This window comes from Marmota marmota, unplaced genomic scaffold, assembly GCF_001458135.2.
Source record: "Marmota marmota marmota unplaced genomic scaffold, marMar, whole genome shotgun sequence".
Classification (NCBI taxonomy): domain Eukaryota; kingdom Metazoa; phylum Chordata; class Mammalia; order Rodentia; family Sciuridae; genus Marmota; species Marmota marmota.
The window spans coordinates 9941677-9966253 of NW_026000205.1; the positions used below are offsets into that span (position 1 = coordinate 9941677).

Sequence of the window (24577 nt, forward strand, 5' to 3'; positions counted from 1 at the left end):
GGAGGCTCTGCGGCACAGTATGTCTACAGGTGAGTGGTCGAAGCCCGGGGCACGGAGGTACTTAGACTGGGCTGTGTCAAACAAAAATTTCACTAGACGTATTAAACAGACATGGAAGACGTGGTTAAAGGAGTATTGCAGGGCTAGGGGTGTGGTTCGGCGGTAGAGCGCTCGCCTGGGTTCAATCCTCAACACCACACGAAACTAAATAAAGGGGATCTGGGTGGTGGCTCAGTGGCGGAGCGCTTGCCTAGCACAGCTGAGGCACTGAGTTTGATTCTCCAGCACCACGTAAAAAAAATAAATGAATAAAATAAAGTTATAAAAATATTTTTTTTTTAAATAAAGGTATTGTGTCCATATACAACTAAAAAAAAAAAAAAAAAAAGTATTGTAGGGCCAGGGTTGTGACAAAGCGTAGAGCACTTGCCTAGTATGAGCAGGGGACTGAATTCGATTCTCAGCACCGCATAAAAATAAAGGTCCACCAATAACTAAAAAGTATATATAATAATTTTAAAATATTACTATAGTCAATGTGGAATACAATAGTCGCTGGGAATTTATAGCGCGCGGGTAGGGTGAGAGGTTAGTGGATGGTAAAGCACTAGGGGAAACTTTAAAGGGTTGTGAGGATTCTGGTATAAAGTGGCTTGGGGAGACTCTGGAATGAGGTTCACACGGAGGAGGCCTAGGCAAAAACAATGCTCCGAGGAGTCTGATCAAACTTTGCTCTAGGGGAGTCCTTGTCAGCTCAAGGATTTTAGAAGGATATGAGCAGCTTGGTTGGAGGCAGTTTGGGCCTCTTTGGTTAGCCATACCATTGGAGGCATCTGAGCATGCCTTCTATCGCTTTGTGGACTACACTTCCCAGAGGCCTCTAGGTCCAGTCCTCCCTCTCGCGAGAACTAGTTCTGAGAACTGGGCGGGATTTTCTGACCGGTTTGGGAGACAGCTTCAGGGCTTTGTGAGGGCTGGGTTCGACCCGTTCCGGCCAGAGTGAAGCGGAATTGAGTGGAACGTAGGGGGCGTAGGTGAGGCGGCTGCGAGCCGGGCGTCTCTGAACCCCTGGCCTGTGAAGCTTAGTGGGTGGGGGGCCGTGAAGGGGAGACTGTGAGGAGCGTGCGAATGATTCTTATTGAGTTTTCCCAGTGGGCGTGTGTCTGTGGGGTCGTGTACGGACCTGTGAGGAAAGGGAGGAAGACTTGATTAGCGATTATGATCGCGCGTGTATGAGTGGAGTTTAATTGTGTAATCACTTGTTTTATTATGGTTAGCGAGTGTGAGGTTCCTTGAGCGTGTGTCCGCTTGGGAGACGTGTGTTTATGACGTTTCCCAAACTGTGAGTGGGGTGTGTGTAGGATGCTCTGAGATTTATTTTTCGCTTTCCTCCATGTGTGTTTGTGATATTGTTGTTGTAGGGTGCGTGTGAATTCGTTGCTGTCACTGTGTCCCCTAGGTGTATGGTACTGAAAGTGTGAGGTTCCTGTGGACCCCGCGGTTGTGACTGTGCCCGTCTCCGTGGTGTGTGATTGTGCGCGGCCGATAGCATTAGTTTTGGGTACCTCTGACGTGTGTTCCCTTGGTGTGTGTTTTTATAACTATGTGTCCTTATCGCCAGTGTGTAAGTGGGGCGTCTTTATGCCTTTGTGACTCCAGCCAGATTTGTCCGTTCAGAGACAGATTCTGCCCGGAATTGCAGTGACCCTGATTTTCTCTGATGCTCCAAATTTCTCTGTCCAAACTGTATGTCGGGACAGTCGGGGCTGACCTAGACTGACCTCTGAAATGGCCCCGTCTGACCCCCAGAAGAGCCTGGTGTTTCCTGACTCCTTTTTTTCCTTCCCCAGCTCTGCGGTGCTTAGATAGAGGACTCCAGAGAGGAATTGAGAATGGCTGTCGAACATCCACAAGGCATCTGAAAGGTAGCTTGTCGTTTCCTGTTTCTCTTGAAAATTCTTGCCTATCAGGTAACATGGTTCCTATAGTTTTCTCTTTGAAAAACTGGTGGCTCCATACTCCAACCTGTGCTCCCCACCACTTAATTTTCCCATTTTCAGGTTGTTTTAATTCTACTTTATAATGTATTTTTAAAAATAATGTTTTTCTATAATTATAAAAGCAAAATATGATTATTTGAAATATTTTCAAAAGTACAGGCATCACCAATGAAGAAAACTTAAATTCCTACTAAAATCAATGATTTTTAAATATGTCCTTGCAGTACATTTTATGGGTGTGTATAAAATACAATGTTTTAAATTTTTTTGTGGTTTTGTTTTGTGTGTGTGTATTTGAAGTCTTTTAGGATCAAACTCATGGCCTCATTCAGTGTGAGGCAGGCCTAAAATAAAGTTTTGAAAACTTGAATTTACACATTTACCATGCGGCACATCCTATCTTTTCACATGGAATCATATTCAACTACTTTTCCACTTAGCTTAATTTCAAAAAACACTTTGAGATGCATAATACTTATTTGAATGCTTGCATTTTATTTTCTTCTAAATTATACACAGAAATGGCATAAAACACCTGTGGGTATAGTTTAATAAATAATTATAAAGATACATTTAAGTAGTGCTGAGATTAAGAAATAGAATACAGTCATCACTGAAAAAAACCCTCATTTGTCCCATGTATAATCATAAACAACATTATGTTCCAATACTGATAATCACTGTGATCATTTCTTTGCCTTTCATTAGAACTTTAGTACTTATATATGATTTCCCATACCATATTGGTTTGGCTTTCTAGATGTATATAAACAGAAAATTTTAGTATTTTTTCATAAACAGTTAAAAAGAAACCACAACTCATTTTAATGTTGCTGAATATATACTGTACTAATTATAAGCATATTATAATTGATTTATCTGTGCGAATTCTGATTTTTGACTCTTACAAGTAATGGAACTGAATCTTTTCTGCATTTATGCTTCTCTTATTTTTTAAATATTTTTTTACAATTAAGAAGTACAGCATGCCTTTATTTTTTTATGTGGTGCTGAAGATCAAACCCAGTGCCTCACACATGCTAGGCAAGTGCTCTGCCACTGAGCTACAGCCCCAGCCCTGTGCTTCCCTTCTTATAGCCTATATACCTAGGATTAAATTGCTGATGGATAGGATTGGTATATCTTCATTTTTGCTAAGCAGTACCAAAGTGTTTTTTCATAATACTGTGCAGCAGTTTAAAGGGATTCCTTTTGTTCCATATCTATTCCAGCTCTTGGTATTGTCTTACTTTTCAATTTTTCTCAAATTGCAATGTGTCTAATGTTATCACATTTAATTTATATTTCTTTCATTATTAGTGAAATTCAGTACCAGTTCTTGGGCATTAGAACATTCTCTTTATCTAAAAATTTTGACAAATTGTTGGCTCCATTCACCAACCTCTGCTCCCCACCACTTAATTTTCCAATTGTTTTAATTCTACTTTATACAGTATTTTAAAAATATTTTTTAGTTATAATTTATTTATTTTTTAAAATTTATTTTTATGTGGTGCTGAGGATTAAACCCAGGGCTTTACACGTGCTAGGCAAGCACTCTACTGCTGAGCCACAACTCCAGCCCCTATATTATTTTTTTAAAATAATATTTTTCTATAATTATAAAAGCAAAAACGTGATTATTTGAAATATTTTTAAAAGTACAGACATCTCCAATAGAGAAAACTTAAATTCCCATGGTTTTTTAATATGTCCTTGCCAATACATTTTATGTGCAGGTAAAAATATACTTCTAAAGTGCTCCTTCAAATATTTTGTCAGTTTTTTAACTTTTTATTTTTTAATTTTCATCCATTTTTATTATTATTATTATTATTAAATTGTTATTATTATCAATAATAGTAGTAGTACTAGTAATAGGAATTGAACCCCGGGCTGCTTTATGACCAAGCTACATCTCTGACCCTTTTTACTTTATTTTGAGATAGGGTCTAGCTAAGTTACTCTAAAGGTAGCCTTGGACTTGGGATCCTTCTACCTCAGCCTTCTGAGTAGCTGGGAATTACAGGTGTAAACCACCACTATGCCCCACTTTGCCAGTTATTAATCTCTGATATAACAGTATGTGTGTGGGGGAAGACTCATATATATTCTGCTAGCCTTTTGTCAGTTATATATGTAATAAATATTTTATCCTGTTTGGGTCTTTTTCACTCTTTGTTCTCTTTGGTTGAAGTTCTGAGTTTTGATAGAAAGAAGTCTCTTCCTATGATTAGTGCTTTAGAAATTTTCTTCTACCTTGAAATAATGAAGATTTTCTGCGTTCTCTTCTAAAAGCTTTCTATTTTTTTGTTTTAACATTTAGGACTTTACAATACCTGTAATTAATTTCTATAGGGAAGGACTCATTTCATCTTTCCCACAGTAGGGGAATTCAGTTGCTCCAGTATCATATATTTAAAAGTGTATCTTTTCTGCAGTGATATGAATGCCAGTTTAGTAATAAATTAGGTAACTGTATAGATCTATGTCTATCTTTCAATTCTATATTCTGTCCCATTGATTTGTTTGTCTCTCCTTGCAGTAATACCATACTACCCTATTCATTGTAATTTTATATTTGGAATAAGTCCTCTCACCTTTTTTCCTCAGCAATATCTTGGCCACTTGAATTTCCATATAAATTTTTGAATTGTCCTGGTTCCACCAACATCTCTTGGGATTTTGATTGTATTGTATTTGTGTGTGTGTGTGTGTGTGTGTGTGTGTGTGTGTGTGTATGGGCAGAATTTGATGGGTAGAAATTTGAGAATTCATCCAGTAATATAAACCTCTAAGTTAATCAGGGTCTTAATGTTTTTTAACAAGGTCTGGCTTATCTTCTATAAATAGTTCTAGATAATGAAGCATCATTTTGTATAGCTTTTGTATAGTTGGTCAGGATTTTGAACACTTCAGATAATGATCAATCATAGAAAATTTACCTGTGGTTTTTTTTCTTTGTTTGTTTTTTATTTATTTCTTACATACATGACAATAGTGGAGTGCATTACATTCATAATTATCCATTCACAGCATAATTTTTCGTAACTCTCCATATAGAACCTGTGCTTTTTTATAATAAGGAACTATGACAAGTTTCCCTTCTTTTCTTCCTTCTTTTAATACTCTTCCTCTCTCTTTCCTTCCATCTTCTTCAAGAAAAGCAAAAATAATAGAAAAATTGAAATGACCATTTACTAACTTGAACAGTTAGTTTATAAGAGAAAAGTCTTGGAAATTCACTTGCTGATGTGCCATAGAACATGAATTCCATTCACACGCACATGTTCTTTCCCAAGACCAATAACTTTAGTTTGCAGTTAAGCAGAACCATGACATTCAGTTTTCCTCAATTCATTCATGAGCTTCAAAGTATTGGACTTGGAGGCAACAAACAGGTTACTGGTAGTAGTACCTGGGATAAGATAAAACTCTGGGTAAAAGTTCTTTTTGTAAAAAAAAAAATAGTTTTAGTAATACATAGGCACAGTACCTTTATTTTATTTGTTTACTTTAATGTGGTGCTGATTATCGAACCATGTGCTTCACATGTGCAAGGCAAGCACTCTGCCACTGAGCTACAACTCCAGCCTGATATGTTATCCTGACATTCCTGCTTTTATTTTCCTTTTTTAAAGGCATTTAATTCTGTTATGCTTTTATTTCAATTTCCCTGTGTTTGATTTTTGATATATATTCGTCTCCTTTTTAGTTTGTTTCAAGGAAGTTTGTATTTCCATTTAGGTGTAGATGTAACATGAGAATTATAATTATATAGGAGTGCATTTTGTCTTGGTCACTTTTAAATTTTGATTAAATTTCAAACTTGCATAAGTTGTAAGACCTGGTATTAAGTGTTCCTTTGTTACTCATATTCACCCATAGTTACATTTTGGCCTGCGGGCATTATCACTCCTGGCATATGCACTCTCTTATTCTTTCTCTCTTCTACACACATACACACACACACACACGCGCACACACACACATGCAAAACACAAGTTTTATCTGAACCATTTGAGAGTAAATGTAAACCATTTGTCCCTTTTACCCTTTACCACCTCAGTTTATAATTATTTAAGAACAAGAATATTCACTTAAATAACCACAGGGAAGTTACCAAGCTAATTTTAATATTCATATGATACTGTTATCTAATCCGCAATTTATATTTAAATGTTTTTACTCATCCACATAGTATCCTTTACAGGACATTACTCTCTCTACTACACACTCCAGGATCCAGTCTGTGATCACATATTCAATTTACTTATCATGTCTCTCTAATCTTCTTTAATTTGGAAGAGTTGTTCTCTCTTTCCTAGTCATTTATGACCTTGACATTTTTGAAAGGGATAATCTAGTTGTTCTGTAGAATACCCCTTCATTTGGGTTTGTCCTATGATTATTCATGCTTATATTCAGGTCATGGATTATTTGGCAGGACTGTCTGTCACAAATGTGATACTTTATTCTCAGCACATCACATTAAAAGATACAAGATGTCGACTTCTCCCATTTTTGAAGATATTAACTTTGATAACTGATTAAGGTGGTATCTACCATATTTCTTCACTGTAATACTATTATTTGTTTTTAATTCATAGGTAATATGTGGGAAGATGCTTTGAAAATATAGAAATAACTTTTCACTAAATTTTCACCCACCCACATCCATTTGTAATTATTGTCATCCATTTAACATCCATTTGTAATTATTGTCTGAATCTATTTTACTAATGATGTTTTCAAAATGGAAGGTTATTTTTTTTAAATCTCCAATATTTTGTCCATATTAACTATTTGGCTTTTTACTATAAAGATGAGCTTTCCCTTCTCCCCTACTTATTTGTTAATTTGTTTATGTCAGTGTGAATTCATAGATTTTTATTCACTTAGTTATATCTGTTACTATTTATTTTCATGCTCAAATTTTCCTAGATTTGGTCATGGGAACCCACTGAGGCTCCTGTGCCCTTTTAACTTGTCTCCATGAATTCTTTGAGCATTTCTTTAACTCCTGGCATGCCAAGATGTTCCAAGATCATTTTTAAATTTTTTTTTTTGTAATTGTAGATGGACAGAATGCCTTTATTATTATTTTTTTTATGTGGTGCTGAGGATCAAACCCAGTGCCTCATGCATGCTAGGCAAGCACTCTGCCATTGAGCTACAGCCTGAGCCCCCCCTCCAAGATCATTTCTAAATACTACTCTCTATTTCCAGCTTGGAATGAACTTTTTATTTAAAGAGCTATTTCCTTGCAATGAAGAATATTCAGAAACCAAGATCTGGGTAATAGGACTATAGCATCCATTCTAGTCTTTACCTTTTCTACTTTTGTATCTCTCTTCTCCTGGAGTTGAAATCATGGCTGTGATTATCCTCATTATCTTTACCAATTTGTTCAATTCTAGAATATACAAAAGTATAGTTTTAGAATACTGACCCATAGTACAGTAAAAATAAAAACCAAGATATTAAGTAGAGCTCACTATTTGTTTATACTTCTCTGTGTCTTCCAACAAGGTATATAGCTAAGAGACAGTGTTCAAATTTATTTGGATGCATTTTTCCCCCAGGGTAGTTGTGATATTTATTAGAAATACATTTAGGTTCCTTTGTTACCATTTGTATTGTTTGACTTTATTTTTATTTCTATATGGCTGGTTTCTTGTATGAATATGTAAGACATTAACAGTGTTGTGAATGTTAAAACTACACAAAAAAGTACAGTTAGGGCTGGTGTTGTGGCTCAGTGGCAGAGTGCTTGCCTAGCATGTGTGAGGCACTGAGTTTGATTCTCAGCACCACATTTTTAAAAATAAATAAATAAATAAAGGTGCTATGTCCATCTATAACTAAAAATATTTTTTAAAAAAGTAAAGCAGTATCACTCTGCTCCCACAACCCTTGTTTTTGTGAAATATATTGGATGAACTGTTTCTAGAAATTCATATATTGAAGAATTAAATCCCAGTACTTCAGAATGTGACTATATTTGAAAACAGGACTTTTAAAGAAATGATTACATTAAAATGAGGCCACTGGATGAACCTTCATCCAATCTGATTGGTATCATTATAAGAAAGGAAATTTGGATTCACAGACATCAGGGATGCTCACATACAGAGGAAAGACCATGTGAGCACACAGCACAAAAGTGCCCATCTAGAAGCCAAGGAGAGAGACCTCAGAAGAACCTAAATCTGTCAACACTTTGATCTTAGAATTCTATTTCCAGAATTCTGAGCAAATTTCTCTTATTTGGGCCATCCAGTTTGCATTATTTTGTTATGGCAGCCCTAACAGAAAAAACTAATACAGTAAGTTATTTTCTCTTTGATCATCATATGTACTTGTCTCCCTGTATTATGCTGAGATTGGACCCTTAGTATAGAAACGGAATGATTCCGGTGGATCTTGCAGAGAATGAGCATGTATTTTGAAAATTCTAAGTAATGTTATCATTGGGTTTCCAATCAGAGGGAAACTATTCTGTATTAGACGTTGGGTTGCAAAGTAATTTAGGAGTTTTAAGTATCAGTTTCATCTGGATCCCAGTCATATCCACAATTCAAAGTATCATTCACTCCCCTGCAACCTTCATGCTAAAAGTATGGCAAAATTGTGAATTTGACTATCATCACAATTCAGCTATGAAGACAAATTTTCATTGATTTTTCAGCAGTATCAGCTCGCTTGACTACAGAAAATAAGAGTTTCATTAGGATTTTCATAGAAATACTCTGTTCATCAAACTTTGACTTCTGAGCTTCTCAGTTTCTCTTTATAAGTGCTCAAGTTAGATAAAAATGAAACTGTCTTACACATGGTCCTTTTAAAGTCATTGTCACTGCCATAACTCTCAAGTATAGTAACTATTTGGTTCTCATGCCACTTCATTACAATCAACCATAGCTTGATTCATTGTAATGTCACTTCATACTATGGGTAACTAGTATCCCAAATCCTACTGGCATTGTACCCAAGCCAGAAGTTAGTAAAAAGGATGGAATAGCGGAGTGCAGCAAAGATTCAATTCATGTCTAAAGGGCATGAACAATCTAATTCCAGAATCCCATCTTTACAGGCCTGTCTCCTGAGATCACTTCAAGTACTAATTTTTTTGTAGTTAACATCTAATCAAACACAGAAATTTGAACCTAGGGTGCTAAACTTAAAGCACTCTCAACTCTACACTTGCATGACCCAGAAAGTGAGTGCCTCAAACTTGGCACTCTGAGTCCCTCCTTTTAAGAAAACCCACATTTTCAGGGTCATAAGCGTAGGGATGGCATTTTCGAGTAAGTGCCTTCTTAAAATGAAGCACTGTACATTCCTCCCTTATATGATATAAGTCCTGTCTCTGCTGTGGTTCTGCTCCAATGGAACTTGCTGGAAATATGCTTTCTAAAATTTTGCCAGAAATTTACCCTCTAGGATAAAGAGATTTCTTACCAGAAACATTTGCTAGCAAAACCATCAGAAGAAGCTTCTGGGGTGCTGCTGTCATCATGAAGTTTAAAGTAATGAAACATTGCTGATACCTGAAAGCTCTCTGCCTGCTCAAACCAATTAATCTCTTTCATTTCCCACTGAGGTGTAACTGTGAAGCTGAATTTTGCAAAAACCATTCCTCTGTAATTTTAAAAATTTTCATCAACTTTATATGACTTCTGAAAGAATATTTTAGTTTGGCCTGTTTTTAAACTATATATAAAGTGAATCACACTATCCATTTGTTACCTTTAGTTATTAATTAATTCATGTTGAATAATTTAGATATATCTTGCTAATTTTCTCTGCCATGTTACTTCATTTCATAAACTTTATAACTATATATTAGTGTATTTTTTTCAATATTTTTGTTATAGATGGACACAATACCTTTATTTTATTTATTTGTTTTTATGTGGTGCTGAGGATGGAACCCAGTGTCTCACACATACTAGGTGAGCACTCTACCACTGAGCCACAACCCCAGCCCTATATTAGTGTATTTTATACAATATATTTTTAATGGACAATTATGTTTCTAGCTTTTTGCTTTTATGATCTGAACATTCTAGGACATGTTTTCTCCTAGCAGAGGAATTACTGGGACCATAGGGAAATGCATGTTCACCTAGAAAATAGTAAACTCTTTCAAAGTGGTTGTATGAGTTTCTACTTCCAATAGTATATGTTTGCCCATTGATTGCTCTACACCTTTGCAAACATTTGGAATCACTGAACTTTTTATCTAGTACACTTAGTAATATCTCATTTTGGTTGTAATTTGCATTATCAATGAAAATGAACATCTTTTCCTATGCATTATCTTTTGGCTTCTTTTCTCTCGTCTTTTTTTTTAAAAACTTATTTACATTCAAGTCACATATGATTATAAGTAACCATTTATAAGTGTACAATCCAGTGGCATTATTTAGTGTATTTATAATATGCAACAATCTGTTCTCTGGTTTTAAAAGTTTTTCATAAGTCCATGAAAATACCCTGTAACCATATGAAGCACAAAACTTTTTTTTTTTTTTGGTACCAGAGATTGAACCCAGGAGCACTTAACCATTGAGCCATATCCCTAGCACTTTTTAAAAAATATTTAGCTATAGGTGGACACAATATCTTTATTTTATTTTATGTGGTACTGAGAATCGAACCCAGTAAGAATCGAACCCAGTCCCTCATGCATGCTAGACGAGCGCTCTACCTCTGAGCCCCAACCCCAGCACTTTTTTGTATTTAATTTAGAGAGAGGGTTTTACTGAGTTGCTTAGGGCCTCATTAAGTTGCTGAAGCTGGCTTTGAACTTATGATTCTCCCTGCCTCAACCTCCTGAGCCTTTGGGATTACAAGCATGGGCCACTGTACCTGGCTCAAAACTTTTAACCTTAATGAATTTAAAGTATGTAATTTTTTTCTTTGCTTTTGCTTTTGGTGTCAAATCTCAGTCTATTGCCAAATCCTGGGTCATGAAGATTGATAAATCCTTTTATTTTCTTGAGAAGAGTTTTATGATTTAATTCTTTCTAGGTTATTAATCCATTTTGAATTCATATAGGAGTCTGACTTCATTCTCTTGCATGTGTTTATCCCAGGTGTCCCAGCTCCATTTGGTGAAGATTTTCTTCCCTGTTGAATAAATCTGTTATCCTTATTGGAAAACATAGAAGTTTGGGTTTATTTTTGGATTCTTAGATTTATTATTTTTTGGTCTATATGTCTATCTTTTAAAAAATATTTTTTAGTTGTTGATGGACCTTTATTTTATTTATTTATATGTGTTGCTGAGAATCGAACCCAGTGCCTCACACATGCTAGGCAAGCACTCTACAACTAAGCCACAACCCCAGCCCCGATATGTCTATCTTTTTTTTTTTCGAAATTTTTAATACTTATTTTTTAGTTTTCAGTGGACCCAACATCTTTATTTTATGTGGTGCTGAGGATCAAAATCAGTGACCCCCACATGCCAGGCGAGCGTGCCACCACTTGAGCCACATCCCCAGCCCCCTATATTGTTTATCTTTATTTCAGTACCATACTTTTTTGATTACTATAGCTTTATGGAAGTGAGTTTTAAAATTTTAAGATTTTTTTAAAAATATTGTGTTACTACTTAGAACTCTTTACAGTTCTTCGTGAATTCAAATGTTGCCTTTTGCGTTTCCCCAAAGGCCATTGAAAATACGTCCTATTTTTAGAGAAATTTCCTTTTTTTTTGTGGTGCTGAGTATCGAACCCAGGGCCTTGTGCATGCAAGGCAAGCACCCTACCAGCTGAGCTATATCCCCAACCCAGGAAATTTCCTTACCTTTCAATGATTTGTTTTGATTCCCACTTTATATGTTCATTTTCTAAGAATGCATTTTTGTGCTTAATATTCCTTTCATGTTGTCCTATTCTTGTATCATATGAAATAATTCTCACATCCCTGTGTGGATATTAATGGTAGATCCTTTTCTTTCCTTATGTAGTCTCCCTTCTGGGAGTTCCCCAATTGTTTCGTTTAATTTCTTTAATGTTATAGGCTTTCCTCAAATATCTGATGATATTTGCCTCTTTTTGTTTTGTATTTCTTGGGGCTATATACAGTCTGTTTCACTGTGACAATACCTAAAATCTACTCAGCAAAATCCAAAATACAATACAATATTATAACTGTTGTCCTCATGTTGTACATTACATCTCTGGAGTTATTCATCTTATCCACAACTTTGTGTTCTTTGACTTACATCTTCCTATTCCTCTCTCCACAATTCCTGGTAAACCATGGTGGGCTTCTACATTTTCATTTATTTGTAGAATGGTTCTGTAATTCTGTGTATTCTACTTTTAAAATTTTAGAATACACATATAAGTGATATTATGCGGTGTTTTTCTTTGGTCACGTAGCATGTTCTTTAGGTTTGTCCATGTTGTAGCAACAAATGATAGGATCTCTTCCATTTTCAAGGTTTATATATTCTATGTATTCATAATATATGGAGTATCAATGTATTTTTTAATATACATGTATATATATGAAATATTTTTTATTCATCAATTTATGGCCCCTTAGATTTCTGTATCTTGGCTGATGTGAATAATGCTGCAGTAATTTGGGGGTGCAAATAGAGTGGATACTAAGAAGCTGATAGCGCTTTTTATATGTTGATTAGTAAATTTTCATAGGTACTTGCTTAATGTCCCCATTTCTTAAGCCTTTCTGGGCTTCTGTGACATAAAATATCCCCTTCTTGTTTTTTCTTTGTTTTACCTTCCTTAGGTTTGTTAAGTTAGTCATTATTTATCTTTATGCTTTCTAGCTTCAAATCGTTTGTGCATAGTTTCCACTTTAATTCCCTTTGACTTGGTGGATTTGTACCTTCATAAAAATATCTTTCAGTGAAGTTTTATAAAGTAAAGGAATAAGTACATGTGGTCTGCCTACCCTTTCTCAGAGAAAACATGTCTTCTTTTTACAGAAATCTTATTTTTAGAAATTTACTTTTAAGGATAAATTTTAAAAATCATTTAATTAGACACTTAATAAATTTTGCATGTGCCAAGGTTAAAACAGACATTTTTGCCTTCATGAATCTCAGCTTTATTATAACAGACAGACATTAAGGAAACATTCAAATAGGAAAATCTCAATTGTAGGGTACAAATGTGTAATTATCCATTACAAAAACAGAACACAAAGGTAGGGGAGGAAGATCCAAAGAAGTAATGGCAGGGTGTCATATTTAAGACATTTCAGGAAATATCTTGATTAGGTTATGCCATTCAACAGAGACCTGTATGACCACCAGAACTTGCAAGGCCAAGAGAGGATGGGGGAAACATTTTAGGCAGATGAAATCATGGTGGGTGGGCTTCTACATTTTCATTCATTTGTAGATCTGAGACCAGTGTAGCTATAGCTTATTGTTAGGAGGAGGACAATATCCCATTGAAGAGGCAGGCAGGAGGACTCAGAATTTCTAAGACCAAGTTAAGGAATGTAGGTGTTATTCTAAGGACAGTGGGAAACCACTGAAACATTTTGAACAGAATAGTTCCAAGCTAAAATTCATTCTGGCTGCTAAGAGTGGAAAACTGAAAATGTAGCCAGCTAGATAAAATGATGTTTTAGAGTACAAGTAAAAGATGATTGTGGCTTGGATTAGCTGCAGACAGTCGATTTAAAGAACAATTTCAAACAATATTTAATCCTGGTCTTAATAAGACCAATGTATGAGCATTGCAGGAAGAGACCAGTTTTGGAATGTTTTCACCTTTTGGGGCTTGAGTAGAACCTAATGTCTTCAAATCTGTTTCCTTTTCTAGTATCTAATATTATGGCAAGTAAATCTTACAAAATAATAGTTACCAAACACTATGTAGTGACTTCAAAACATTCAATAATTGTCAGAGTCACCTGTTTCTTCTTTGTAATCTTCTAATCATACCACACTCTTACATTCTTTTCTCTTCTCTTTAACTTTAAAATAAGATTCTCAGTTACTCTGCTATACCTTTGCTGTGTCTCTCTTTTTTTCTCCAAAAGTTAACTTCTTGGGGCTGGGGATGTGGCTCAAGCGGTAACACGCTTGCCTGGCATGCGCGGGGCGCTGGGTTCGATCCTCAGCACCACATAAAAATAAAGTAAAGATGTTGTGTCCACCAAAAACTGAAAAATAAATATTAAAACATTTTCTCTCTCTCTCTCTCTCTCTCTCTCTCTAAAAAAAAAAAAAAGTTTAACTTCTTAAATTTCCAAGACAAACATTGCTTTCATCAAATTACACAAACAAACCACAGAGGAATCATCCTCCTCTATTGCTCATTCCATATTCATTTGGCACATTACTCAGCAGTTTTCATCTGGCATCTGCCTCATCTAGAGTACCTTTCTACTTCCCTCAGTTTATTTGAAAATTATGTTTGTTACTTAACCATCTATCCCTGATTTTCATTTTCTTTATTTCTTTTTTTTTCTTTTTGGTACCAGGAATTGAACCCAGGGGTACTTAACCACAACTCCAGTCCTTTTTTTAAATATTTTATTTAGAGACAGGGTCTCACTAAGTTGCTTAGGGCCTCTCTTAGTTGTTGAGGCTGACCTTGAACTCATGATCCTCCTGCCCCAGGCTCCCAAGTTGCTGGGATTAAAGGCATGTGCCCAACTTATCCCTGATTTCCCCCCATGTGTGTTATTATGTTTTTTTATGGACACATAAAATGCCTTTATTTTTATGTGGTGCTGAGGGGTCCCTCCCGTGCTAGGCGAGCGCTCTACCGCTGAGCCACAATCCCAGACTCATGTGTATTATTTAATGATGCAAACAACCCTAAAATATATATCATAATTACGCTAATTTTTAAGTATATATTACACTAGATCATCCTCCAAAAATAGTAGGATGGGGTACATCTGTTTATTTATCAATCTTCCCAAATGTGCAGGGAATTTTTATCCTTATTTTTTATACTGAAATAGTGGAACAACTCACTTAATTTGTTTTCCTAAATACCTCCTTTACTTTTCAATGTGACTTTTTCTCATTCTGCTTTCCTGATGTATCTCACATTGCCCAATAATATTTAAGAACTGCATAAGCTGCCTAGTTAAGTCTTTCATATTTACTATAAAATTTTCATTTCTCCCAAAACATCAAAAAGTGAATGTTTGCTTTTATATTTTCTTTCAGACTGTCAATCAAGGTTGAGAACAAGAAATTATTTCTGAAAGAGGATATGTATGGAATAGAATCATCCTGATGGGAGATAATGGAAAAACTTACAAAATACAGCATTGAGTATTCAAGTTTCAGAGGTGATTGGGATTATAAAAGCCAGTTTGAGAGAAAACAGGGATCTCAGGAAGGACATTTCAGTCATATGATTTTTACTCCTGAAGACATGCCCACTTTCAGTAACCAGCATCAGACCATTCACACTGATGAGAAACTCCTTGAATGTAAGGAATGTGGGAAAGATTTTAGTTTTGTATCAGTCCTTATACGACATCAGCGAATTCACACTGGTGAAAAACCTTATGAATGTAAAGAGTGTGGCAAGGCCTTTGGTAGTGGTGCAAATCTTGCATATCATCAAAGAATTCACACTGGTGAGAAGCCTTATGAGTGTAAGGAATGTGGAAAGGCCTTTGGTAGCGGCTCAAACCTTACTCACCACCAAAGAATTCATACCGGTGAGAAACCGTATGAATGTAAGGAGTGTGGGAAAGCCTTTAGTTTTGGATCGGGCCTTATTCGACATCAAATCATTCACAGTGGTGAAAAGCCTTATGAGTGTAAAGAGTGTGGGAAGTCCTTTAGTTTCGAATCAGCCCTCACTCGACATCACAGAATTCACACAGGTGAGAAACCTTATGAATGTAAGGATTGTGGGAAAGCCTTTGGCAGTGGTTCAAACCTTACTCAGCATCAGAGAATCCATACTGGGGAGAAACCTTATGAATGTAAAGCATGTGGAATGGCATTTAGTAGTGGTTCTGCACTCACACGGCATCAGAGGATTCATACAGGTGAGAAACCATACATATGTAATGAGTGTGGGAAGGCCTTTAGCTTTGGATCAGCCCTTACTCGACATCAAAGAATTCACACTGGTGAGAAACCTTATGTATGTAAGGAATGTGGAAAGGCTTTTAATAGTGGCTCAGATCTCACTCAACACCAGAGAATCCACACTGGTGAGAAACCCTATGAGTGTAAAGAATGTGAGAAAGCTTTTAGAAGTGGTTCAAAACTTATTCAGCATCAAAGAATGCACACGGGGGAGAAGCCCTATGAATGTAAGGAATGTGGCAAAGCCTTCAGTAGTGGTTCAGATCTTACTCAACATCAGCGAATTCATACTGGTGAGAAACCATATGAATGTAAAGCATGTGGGAAGGCTTTTGGTAGTGGCTCAAAACTTATTCAGCACCAGCTAATTCATACTGGGGAAAAACCTTATGAATGTAAAGAATGTGGAAAGTCCTTTGGTAGTGGCTCAGCTCTTAATAGACACCAAAGAATACATACTGGTGAGAAACCCTATGCATGTAAGGAATGTGGGAAGGCTTTCCGTAGTGGCTCCAGCCTTTGTCAACACCAGAGAATTCACACTGGTGAGAAACCTTATAAATATAAGAATTATGGGAACGCTTTTGGGAAGGGTTCAGAGTTCCAACAACATGAGAAAAGTCATAATGGTGAGAAGTTCTGTGAATTAGGAATTCTATGAATTGAGGGCTAGGGATGTGTGAACACTTACTAAGCATGTGTGAAGTCCTGGGTTTAATCCCCAGCACAAAGGAAATTCTATGAACTGAAACTAAGTGGTAAAGTAAGGAATTTCAGCACATGACAAAAGAAAATTCATACTGGTGAAAATCTCTACAAATGTAATTAAGGCATAAATGCCTCCCACATGCTTAATAGGTCAGTAAGCCTAAGATAAATCATAGTGGGGAAAATCACTGGATAAAATAAATATTTGAAGATCTTTATCTATATTCATTCTTTATAACTGTCAAAAAATTCATACTTGTGAATATTAAAAATTTTTTTTAATATTGTATTTTTACATTATTTTAAATATTGAAAAATTTTACTTTTGGTTTAACTCTATTACTTTTAAAACTAAATGTAATTATGCTATGCTGTATCCAACCTTTAATATTCTTTGTATGTAAGTATATTGTTAATATTTTATTGTATTTTTAAGTATTCACTTGTCTTTATCAAACCACTGTTTTGTCAAATATTGACATTTTTACCATTATAAACATTTACCTTGATGTTCCCTTTTGAATGTGTTTGCATTATTTGTTTATCATTCATTTCAGAGATAATGTATGGATCTCTTCTGCTTGTAAAAGATTTATACATCTCTTTATGTAAAGATTTTTACTTCTCTTTGACCATCATTTCTGACCTCAGTTCTTCCCTGATGTTAGTCAACTTATAGATTCTTTTTTATATCTATACATGATATAATTTTTGTCTAGGTGAGCATGATTAGAGTCCTTCAGAGGCTTTTTGTATGGATTTTATAATTGTGCCTAACACATAATAAATATTTGGTTAATATTAGCAATAATAATTGTTATACTCTCAAGCTATATTATTGTTTGTGGAAAAGCTTTTGACCATGTACCATATGTTAAGCAACAACAAATACATCATAATGGAGAAAAATGTTCATGTAAATTAATATAGGAGAGTTTGATCACCATGTATTCCTTTTTGAATAAAAATAATTCACCCTAAAGAAAAATATGAGATTATAAAGTATGAGAGGACAAAAGCAACATAAAATTAATACTAGGATGGAAATAAAAATTTAACTATGGTAGTCCTTCCATAAAAAAATCTGAATACTATTTCAGTGCCAATCTGCATCAATCTTTAGTTAAAAATAATACCAAGATAAAATTGCATTTTTGTTTGAAATAAATGTTAGCAAAATCAGTGAGGACCTGCCAGATCTTACACTGAGGAAATTTTATAGCTCTAAGCCCATCACTGTTTGAATATGAAACAGATTATGAGTAAAGAAACTAACCATAAAAATTCAAGAAGTTGGAAAAAGAATAGCAATGAAAACACCAAGGATAATGAAAAGTAAAAGTGAAGAAAAAATATAGTAAAGAAAAAAATAAATGAGATTAATTATCACAATGTGTTGCTTTTGGGGGGGGGAAACAAGAATATAATTGCAGATAATATAAAAGTATGCTGGTTGCAGTGGCACTTGCCTATAATCCCAACAACTTGGGAGGCAGAGGCAGGAGGATAACAAGTTCACAAATATCTTTCTCAAAGTCAGCCTCAGCAATTCAGCCAGGCCCTAAACAACTTAGAGGAAAACAAAGGGGGCAGAGGGCTGGAGATGTGACTCAGTGGTTAAGCACCCCTGGGTTTAATCTCTGCTACAAAAAAAAAAAGAAATATAAAAATGTGTGTATTATATGTATATATGTATATATATATATATATATATATATGAAAGTATACAACAGTATATATGATATGTACTATTAGTATGTTGTATAATATTAGTATCTTATATACATACTAATAGTATTTATATTATATATATATACATACTAATAGTGTGTATATATGTATATGTATGTATGTATATATATATATATATATATATATATATAGTAAATGAAGTTAGATGAAGAACATTATGAAAGAGGAAAGGGTATGGTTCCAGGTTTAGAGATTTTATGGGTTATATATTATTACATGTAACTTTCAATGCCATATATTGTAAGACATGTCATTTTTATTATATTCTCAATATTTTAAAGCTGCAGATTGGTGCTGAAGTTGTGGCTCAGTTATAGGGTGCTTGCTTAGCATGTGTAAGGCACTGGGTTCAATTCTCAGCACTGCACATAAATAAATAATATAAAGGTCCATTGATAACTGAAAAATATTTTTTTAAACTGTGCTGATTAATCTGTAATACATAATACATTTAATCCCAATTTCAGAGATCTTAAAAAATTGGATAAAAGTAAATTTTAGAACTGATAAACCATGTTTCATTTTCTTTATATTTCAAATTTTGTTGCTGTAAGAGCATGCAATTGACTTTTAATTTTCAATCTCTGAATATGTATTATTATCTCTACTCATATTCTTAACCATTATTCTTCTATATTTATTTGAAGGAGACACATTCATTTCATTTGCTGTTTCACAAATATCTTTCTCTTGGGCTGGAGTTGTAGCTCAGTGGCAGAGCGCTTGCCTAGCATGTGTGAGGCACTGAGTTCAATCCTCAGCACCACATAAAAATAAAAACAAAGGCATGCTATCCATCTACAACTACTAAAAAAGTCTAAAAAAATTTTATCTTGATTTTCTTCACACTTTCAATTGTTTTTATTTACTTTATTCTAAGTTCACAAGTACATTTCATTATTAATTCGTTTTTTGTTTTTATTGTGTTTTCTTGAATGCTTAGGTATAGTCCTTTGCAGTCTCAAATTGCAAGCACTTTAGGTGAAAGATTTTCTTTGAATATTGCTAGAGCCCCTAAATTTTATTAACATCTAGATAATTCTTGTTTTAATTTTGAATTCTTTTTTATTCACTGGTTACCTGTGTGTGTGTGTGTGTGTGTGTGTGTGTGTGTTTTCAATTTTTCAAAAATTTGCTCTGAATAAGATTTAGCCAATGGAGTTATGTGTGACCTATAAAAAGACTATTAACAAGTTAAATCATTAACACCCTTTGCAACCAAAGTTTGGCTATATATATATATATATATATGCATATTATGTAAAGTAATATATATTCTCTGTAATACAGAGTTCTAGGAAATTGTTTCATATGTAGCTTGTCAACATTACATAGTCTCTGGTTATTTCATTCTGAAAAATGTGAAGTATACTTTTTCAAGGACTCCTGTGAAAGAGAGGTTTTTACTTTTGATATATTTTTCACTACTTAAGCTTAAAATTCATTTGTAATGATGTTGAATTCCAATTTTTCTAATGTTAAGTTGAAAAAAAATCCTGCTTTGACTTAATCATGACCTGAATAATGATGATTGCATGCAGACACCTACTTCAGATCTATTGCTTAGGACTGGAACAGATCATCTGCTTCCTACATGCCGGAATAACACTCAAATCTTTGCCTTTAAATTATTCTGCTCTTCAGCATTTTATTCTACCTGATTGCACAACTATTCTTGTTGGGTGTCCTGGATTCTAGCTCCTATTATACAGAAGCACCCTAAAATGATCATCATGATTTTGTCTGAGGTAGTGTTTAAGTTCTCTGATGACTCTAAATCTGCAGAAGAACTAACCGAACAAAAAAATTACATATATGATTACATACACAAATTACATATACTTATACAACTATATATATAGGAAAAGTGGTAAATTTTACTACATGAAAGATTTCTGCCAATTAAAAATAGCATAGAGCTTTTCAGCCAGAACCACAGTCTTACAGTAGTTCACCAAAATGAACACACAGGGAAAGAGGAGAAGAACCAGATATATGTTCTCTAGACCTTTTAGAAAACATGGAGTTATTCCTTTGGCCACATATATGGGCACCTACAAGCAAGGTGACATCATAGACATTAAGGGAATGAATACTGTTCAAAAAGGAATGCCCCAGAAACGCTACCATGGCAAAACTAGGAGTTTACAGTATTAACCAGCATACGTTGGCACTGTTGTAAACAGCAAGTTAAGGACAATATTCTTGCCAAGAGAATTATTGTGTATATTGAGCATATAAAGTACTCTTAAAGAGCCAAGACAGCTTCCTGAAACGCATGAAGGAAAATGATCAGAAAAAGAAGGAAGCTAAAAAGAAAGGTGCCTGGGTTCAGCTGAATCACCAGTCTGTTCCACACAAGAGAAGCCCAGTTTGTGAGAAAATGGAAAGGAGCCTGAACTGCTGGAACTTTCCCTGTGACTCCAAGGCCCCTGAACTGTTAAAAAAAAAAAAGGTTAAAAACCAAAAATATGAAACATTGATATTAATTTATAATCCATTAAAATGATATTAATTTATAATCAGTTAAAATGACCAATAACTTGATGGGGAAGGAGAAAAATTCTTAGTAACAGATATACCTTTTAAATATTTTTAATAATTGATTTGTTTCCCTTATAACATAGGACAAATGAAATGACAATGAAAATTGTTTTCCTGTCTTGTTTCATCAAAAGGGTTTTGTTTTTGTTTTTTGTTTCCAGGGATTGAACCCAGAGGCACTTAAGCACTGAGCCATATCCCCAGACCTTTGTATTTTTTGTTTTGAGACAGGGTCTTGCTAAATTGCTTAGGGCTTCACAAAATTGCTGAAGCTGGTTTTGAACTTGGAATCCTCCTGCCTCAGCATGCCAAGTTGTTGGGATTACAGGCATGCACCATCACACCCACCAAGGCTATCTTTTTTAAAACAAATTTTCCTCTTAAAAAAAAAAATTAGTGCTGGGCACAGTGGTACATACCTGTAATCCCAGTGGCTTGGGAAGCTGAGGCAGGAGGATCGTGAGTTCAAAGCCAGCCTCAGCAATGGTGAGGTGCTTAGCTACTCAATGAGACCCTGTCTCTAAATAAAAAAGAGGGCTTGTGGCTCAGTGGTTGAGTACCCCTGAGTTCAATCCTTGGTACCAAAAACCAAAGGATATCATTTTCTTCTCTACCCATTCTTGACTTTGGAACACCTTTTAGACATATTTTAAATATTTGGGATGCCTTTTGTTTATTGTTTTCCTTATAGTTTTCATATATTTGATGTCTCTGAGTTCTGTGACAACATTGTGAACCCTACTTCAGATGGACTATTTTGGCATGCGCCAGCAGCCATTATCCTACTTTTTTCTTTCTTGAAGAATATTGTTCTTTTTCAAAATCTCTGTAGTGTTCTGTGGTTTCTTCTTAAATGTGGCCTGTTCTACTGTAAACATTACATACAGTATTGTTTCATTTTTGCTGAGAAAATGTTTTAGGGACTTACAAAGTATTGTTTCAGGAGGCATTATTATTCTGTTTTATTAGAAATCTGTGTCACAGACTAATCTCCCTCCTTTGAATTGCAGAGTTTTATGTGTTGTTTTTCTGTGTCTACTAGTACCTATACAAGAAGGTATGAATAAGTTTTGACAGATGACATGGCCTACTAAAATTCCTAGTATTTTTCACATAATTGAGATAGATTCTATAATATTATATGAAGGTCATTCTTAAAATTTTTCTTTTCCCCTAAAATAAAATATAATTCAAAATGTGAAAAAAAATTTCCCAGAAGAAAAAAAGGAAGTCTAGAATTTTATAACTTTCTTTGTCTGCAAATACAGGCAATCTTATATCTCATTTTACATTAAATATATTGGAAATTATTATACTTTTCTATTTTTGACTTAGTACCTCCAGAAAATGTTATAATTTAATAATTTATTAATTTATACCCACTAAGCATTAGATGGAAATTTGAGAACCCAAATCTTGATGTCTAGTATTCTTTCCATTATAGTATACTGTTTATACAGTTAGTCTCAGAAAACATTGGAACAGGAAATTATACCTTTGTGTAAGGATGGAACTGAGGACAAGAAGACTGTAATTTGTATCTAAATTTAGAGAGATAACAGAATTTCTCTGTCTGGATTTTAGCCCAAAAAGATGCATTAGGGGGGACATAGTTCTTTTCTTAGAAATTAACATAGAACAACTTTAAGGGGAGTAATGTGGAGGCTAGGAGTCAACCTTGAGATGACTCTGATCACAATTTAATTCCTTTTGAATTTATTGTTCCACGGAAAAACTTTGGGTTACTCAGAAGAAAGAAGGAGTAATAGAGGAAGGAGCTTCTGGGTAGCCACTTACAAACAGGTTCAGGTCCCTGGAGTCCAACCTTCTATCACTACAGGAGTCTGAGGGGCCAGGCTTAGTCAAAGAATGGGATTTGTGCGTTCTCCAATCCACATTGGGTGTTGAGGGGGGATTTGTAGGTGGGGAAAATGAACAGGGTTGGAGCAGGGGAAAGGATGGTCATTTGAATCAGTAATTAGTTCTGTTCACTGTGGTGCCAGCAACCTTGCCTTGACTCTGCCCTTTTGAATTCCAGGGAGGAATGTGTATCTCTTGTCATGGAAAGCCACAACTCAGGCAAGGTGATTCATCCCCTCTCCTTCCTGAAATATGTTGTTTTCCCGGGACATATGAACATTTGTTTTCATGATCCTGACCTTTCCTGGGCAGGAAAGTCCTACCCAGAACCTCCTAAACATTTTTGCCCATTCCAGTCACACAGCCCAGGGCTCTCCCTTTTAATCTTCCATGTAATTGTTAAAAAAAAAAAAAAGTTATTCTTTCTATTAAACTCCTTGGTTTATGTGGGGCCAGGAATCTTGATAGGACCCCAAATCCTACATGGTGGTTCTGACCTAATTGAAAAGTGATGAGACAGAGCTCAGTACTTAGGCGAGAGCTCATTAGGGAAAGCCATGAATACTAATTAGTCTGTTTTCTGTTGCTAAAATAAGTCCCAAGTCTGGATAATATATGAAGAAAGGAGGCTTATTTAACTTACTTTTGGAGGCTGAAAAGTTCAACATTAGGGATCCTCATTGTTCTGCCTCTAGTGAGGGTCTCCCTGGCTGCATCACAACATGGAGATGGCATCATGATGGGAGCATGTCTGAGAGGGAGTTAGCAGTCACACCGTAAGTTAGGAAGCAAGAGTGATTCAAGGTCCAGGCCTGCTCTTTATATAACAGCTAATTCTCATGGTATCTAGACCCATGAAAGCTAGAATTCTTGTAATCCCAAGCCCTTTTTACTTTTTATTTTGAGACAAAGTCTTGGTAAGTTGTTCAGGGTCTTGCTTATTTGATGAGGCTGGCCCCAAACTTAAATCCCTCTGCCTCAGCCTCCCCAGTTGATGGAATTACAGATGTGCACTACCACGCCCAGCAAGAACTGGAATTCTTGACAGAAAGTATGAATCCATCGATGAAGTTGATGCCCATGGCTTATTTAACTCCCCAAATCCTTACCTCATAAAGGTTCTACCACCTCACCACCACCATAATGGGGACCAGGCTTCCAGTACACAAATCTCAAGGGGTTATAGTCATCTACATAACAACCAAAGCACCATGGTATTCTCCATTGAGTAAGATTTCCCAGGAAGAGAAGATAGAAGATGGTGTTGATAGGGCCCTTTTTGCGAAACTGTCACCATCTTTCATTAGTTTTTCTTTAAGCAAAGATGAAATTTACATTTGATGGTGAATGGTTACAAGAAGGATCTGCTTAAGGCTTATGTTGTGGGGAATCATATGAGAATTCAGGCCACTCATTTTTATGATGTGCATGCTTCACCTGGAAATGCTGTTTAAAGACTTGTCACAAGAAGAGATAAATACATTAAAGTATGCCATAAAAATGAACCAAGATTGGGGCTAGGACTGGGGCTCAGTGGTAGAGCGCTTGCCTAGCATATGTGAGGCACTGGGTTTGATCCTCAGCACCATATATGAATAAAATAAAGGTCCATCAACATCTAAAAAAATGTGTAAAATGAACCAAGAT

At 35.3% G+C, this 24577-nt stretch overlaps 1 protein-coding gene and 1 long non-coding RNA gene across 4 annotated transcripts in view; one reads left to right on the top strand and one right to left on the bottom strand.

Moving 5' to 3' along the window:
- Positions 1–910: 910 nt before the first annotated feature.
- Positions 911–17412, top strand: LOC107151780 (zinc finger protein 345). Of its 3 annotated transcripts, none has more exons than XM_048791173.1 (3): positions 911–1034; positions 1851–1925; positions 15185–17412. In XM_048791173.1, the coding sequence occupies exon 3, from the start codon at positions 15264–15266 to the stop codon at positions 16725–16727; it is 1464 nt and encodes a 487-aa protein (XP_048647130.1). In that variant the 5' UTR covers positions 911–1034; positions 1851–1925; positions 15185–15263; the 3' UTR covers positions 16728–17412. The 3 variants fall into 3 exon arrangements, with proteins under 3 accessions (XP_048647130.1, XP_048647131.1, XP_015352666.1); XM_048791174.1 differs by lacking the exon at positions 911–1034 and adding an exon at positions 1035–1113; XM_015497180.2 differs by lacking the exon at positions 911–1034 and having other exon boundaries at positions 1041–1925.
- LOC125612641 overlaps positions 3589–24577 on the bottom strand; it is a 36886-nt gene continuing 15897 nt past the window's right edge. Inside the window, exons 2-3 of the long non-coding RNA XR_007343131.1 lie at positions 7333–7416; positions 3589–5418 (exon numbers count right to left, since the gene is read on the bottom strand). This is a non-coding gene — a long non-coding RNA (uncharacterized LOC125612641). The remainder of the gene's footprint in view (positions 5419–7332; positions 7417–24577) is intronic.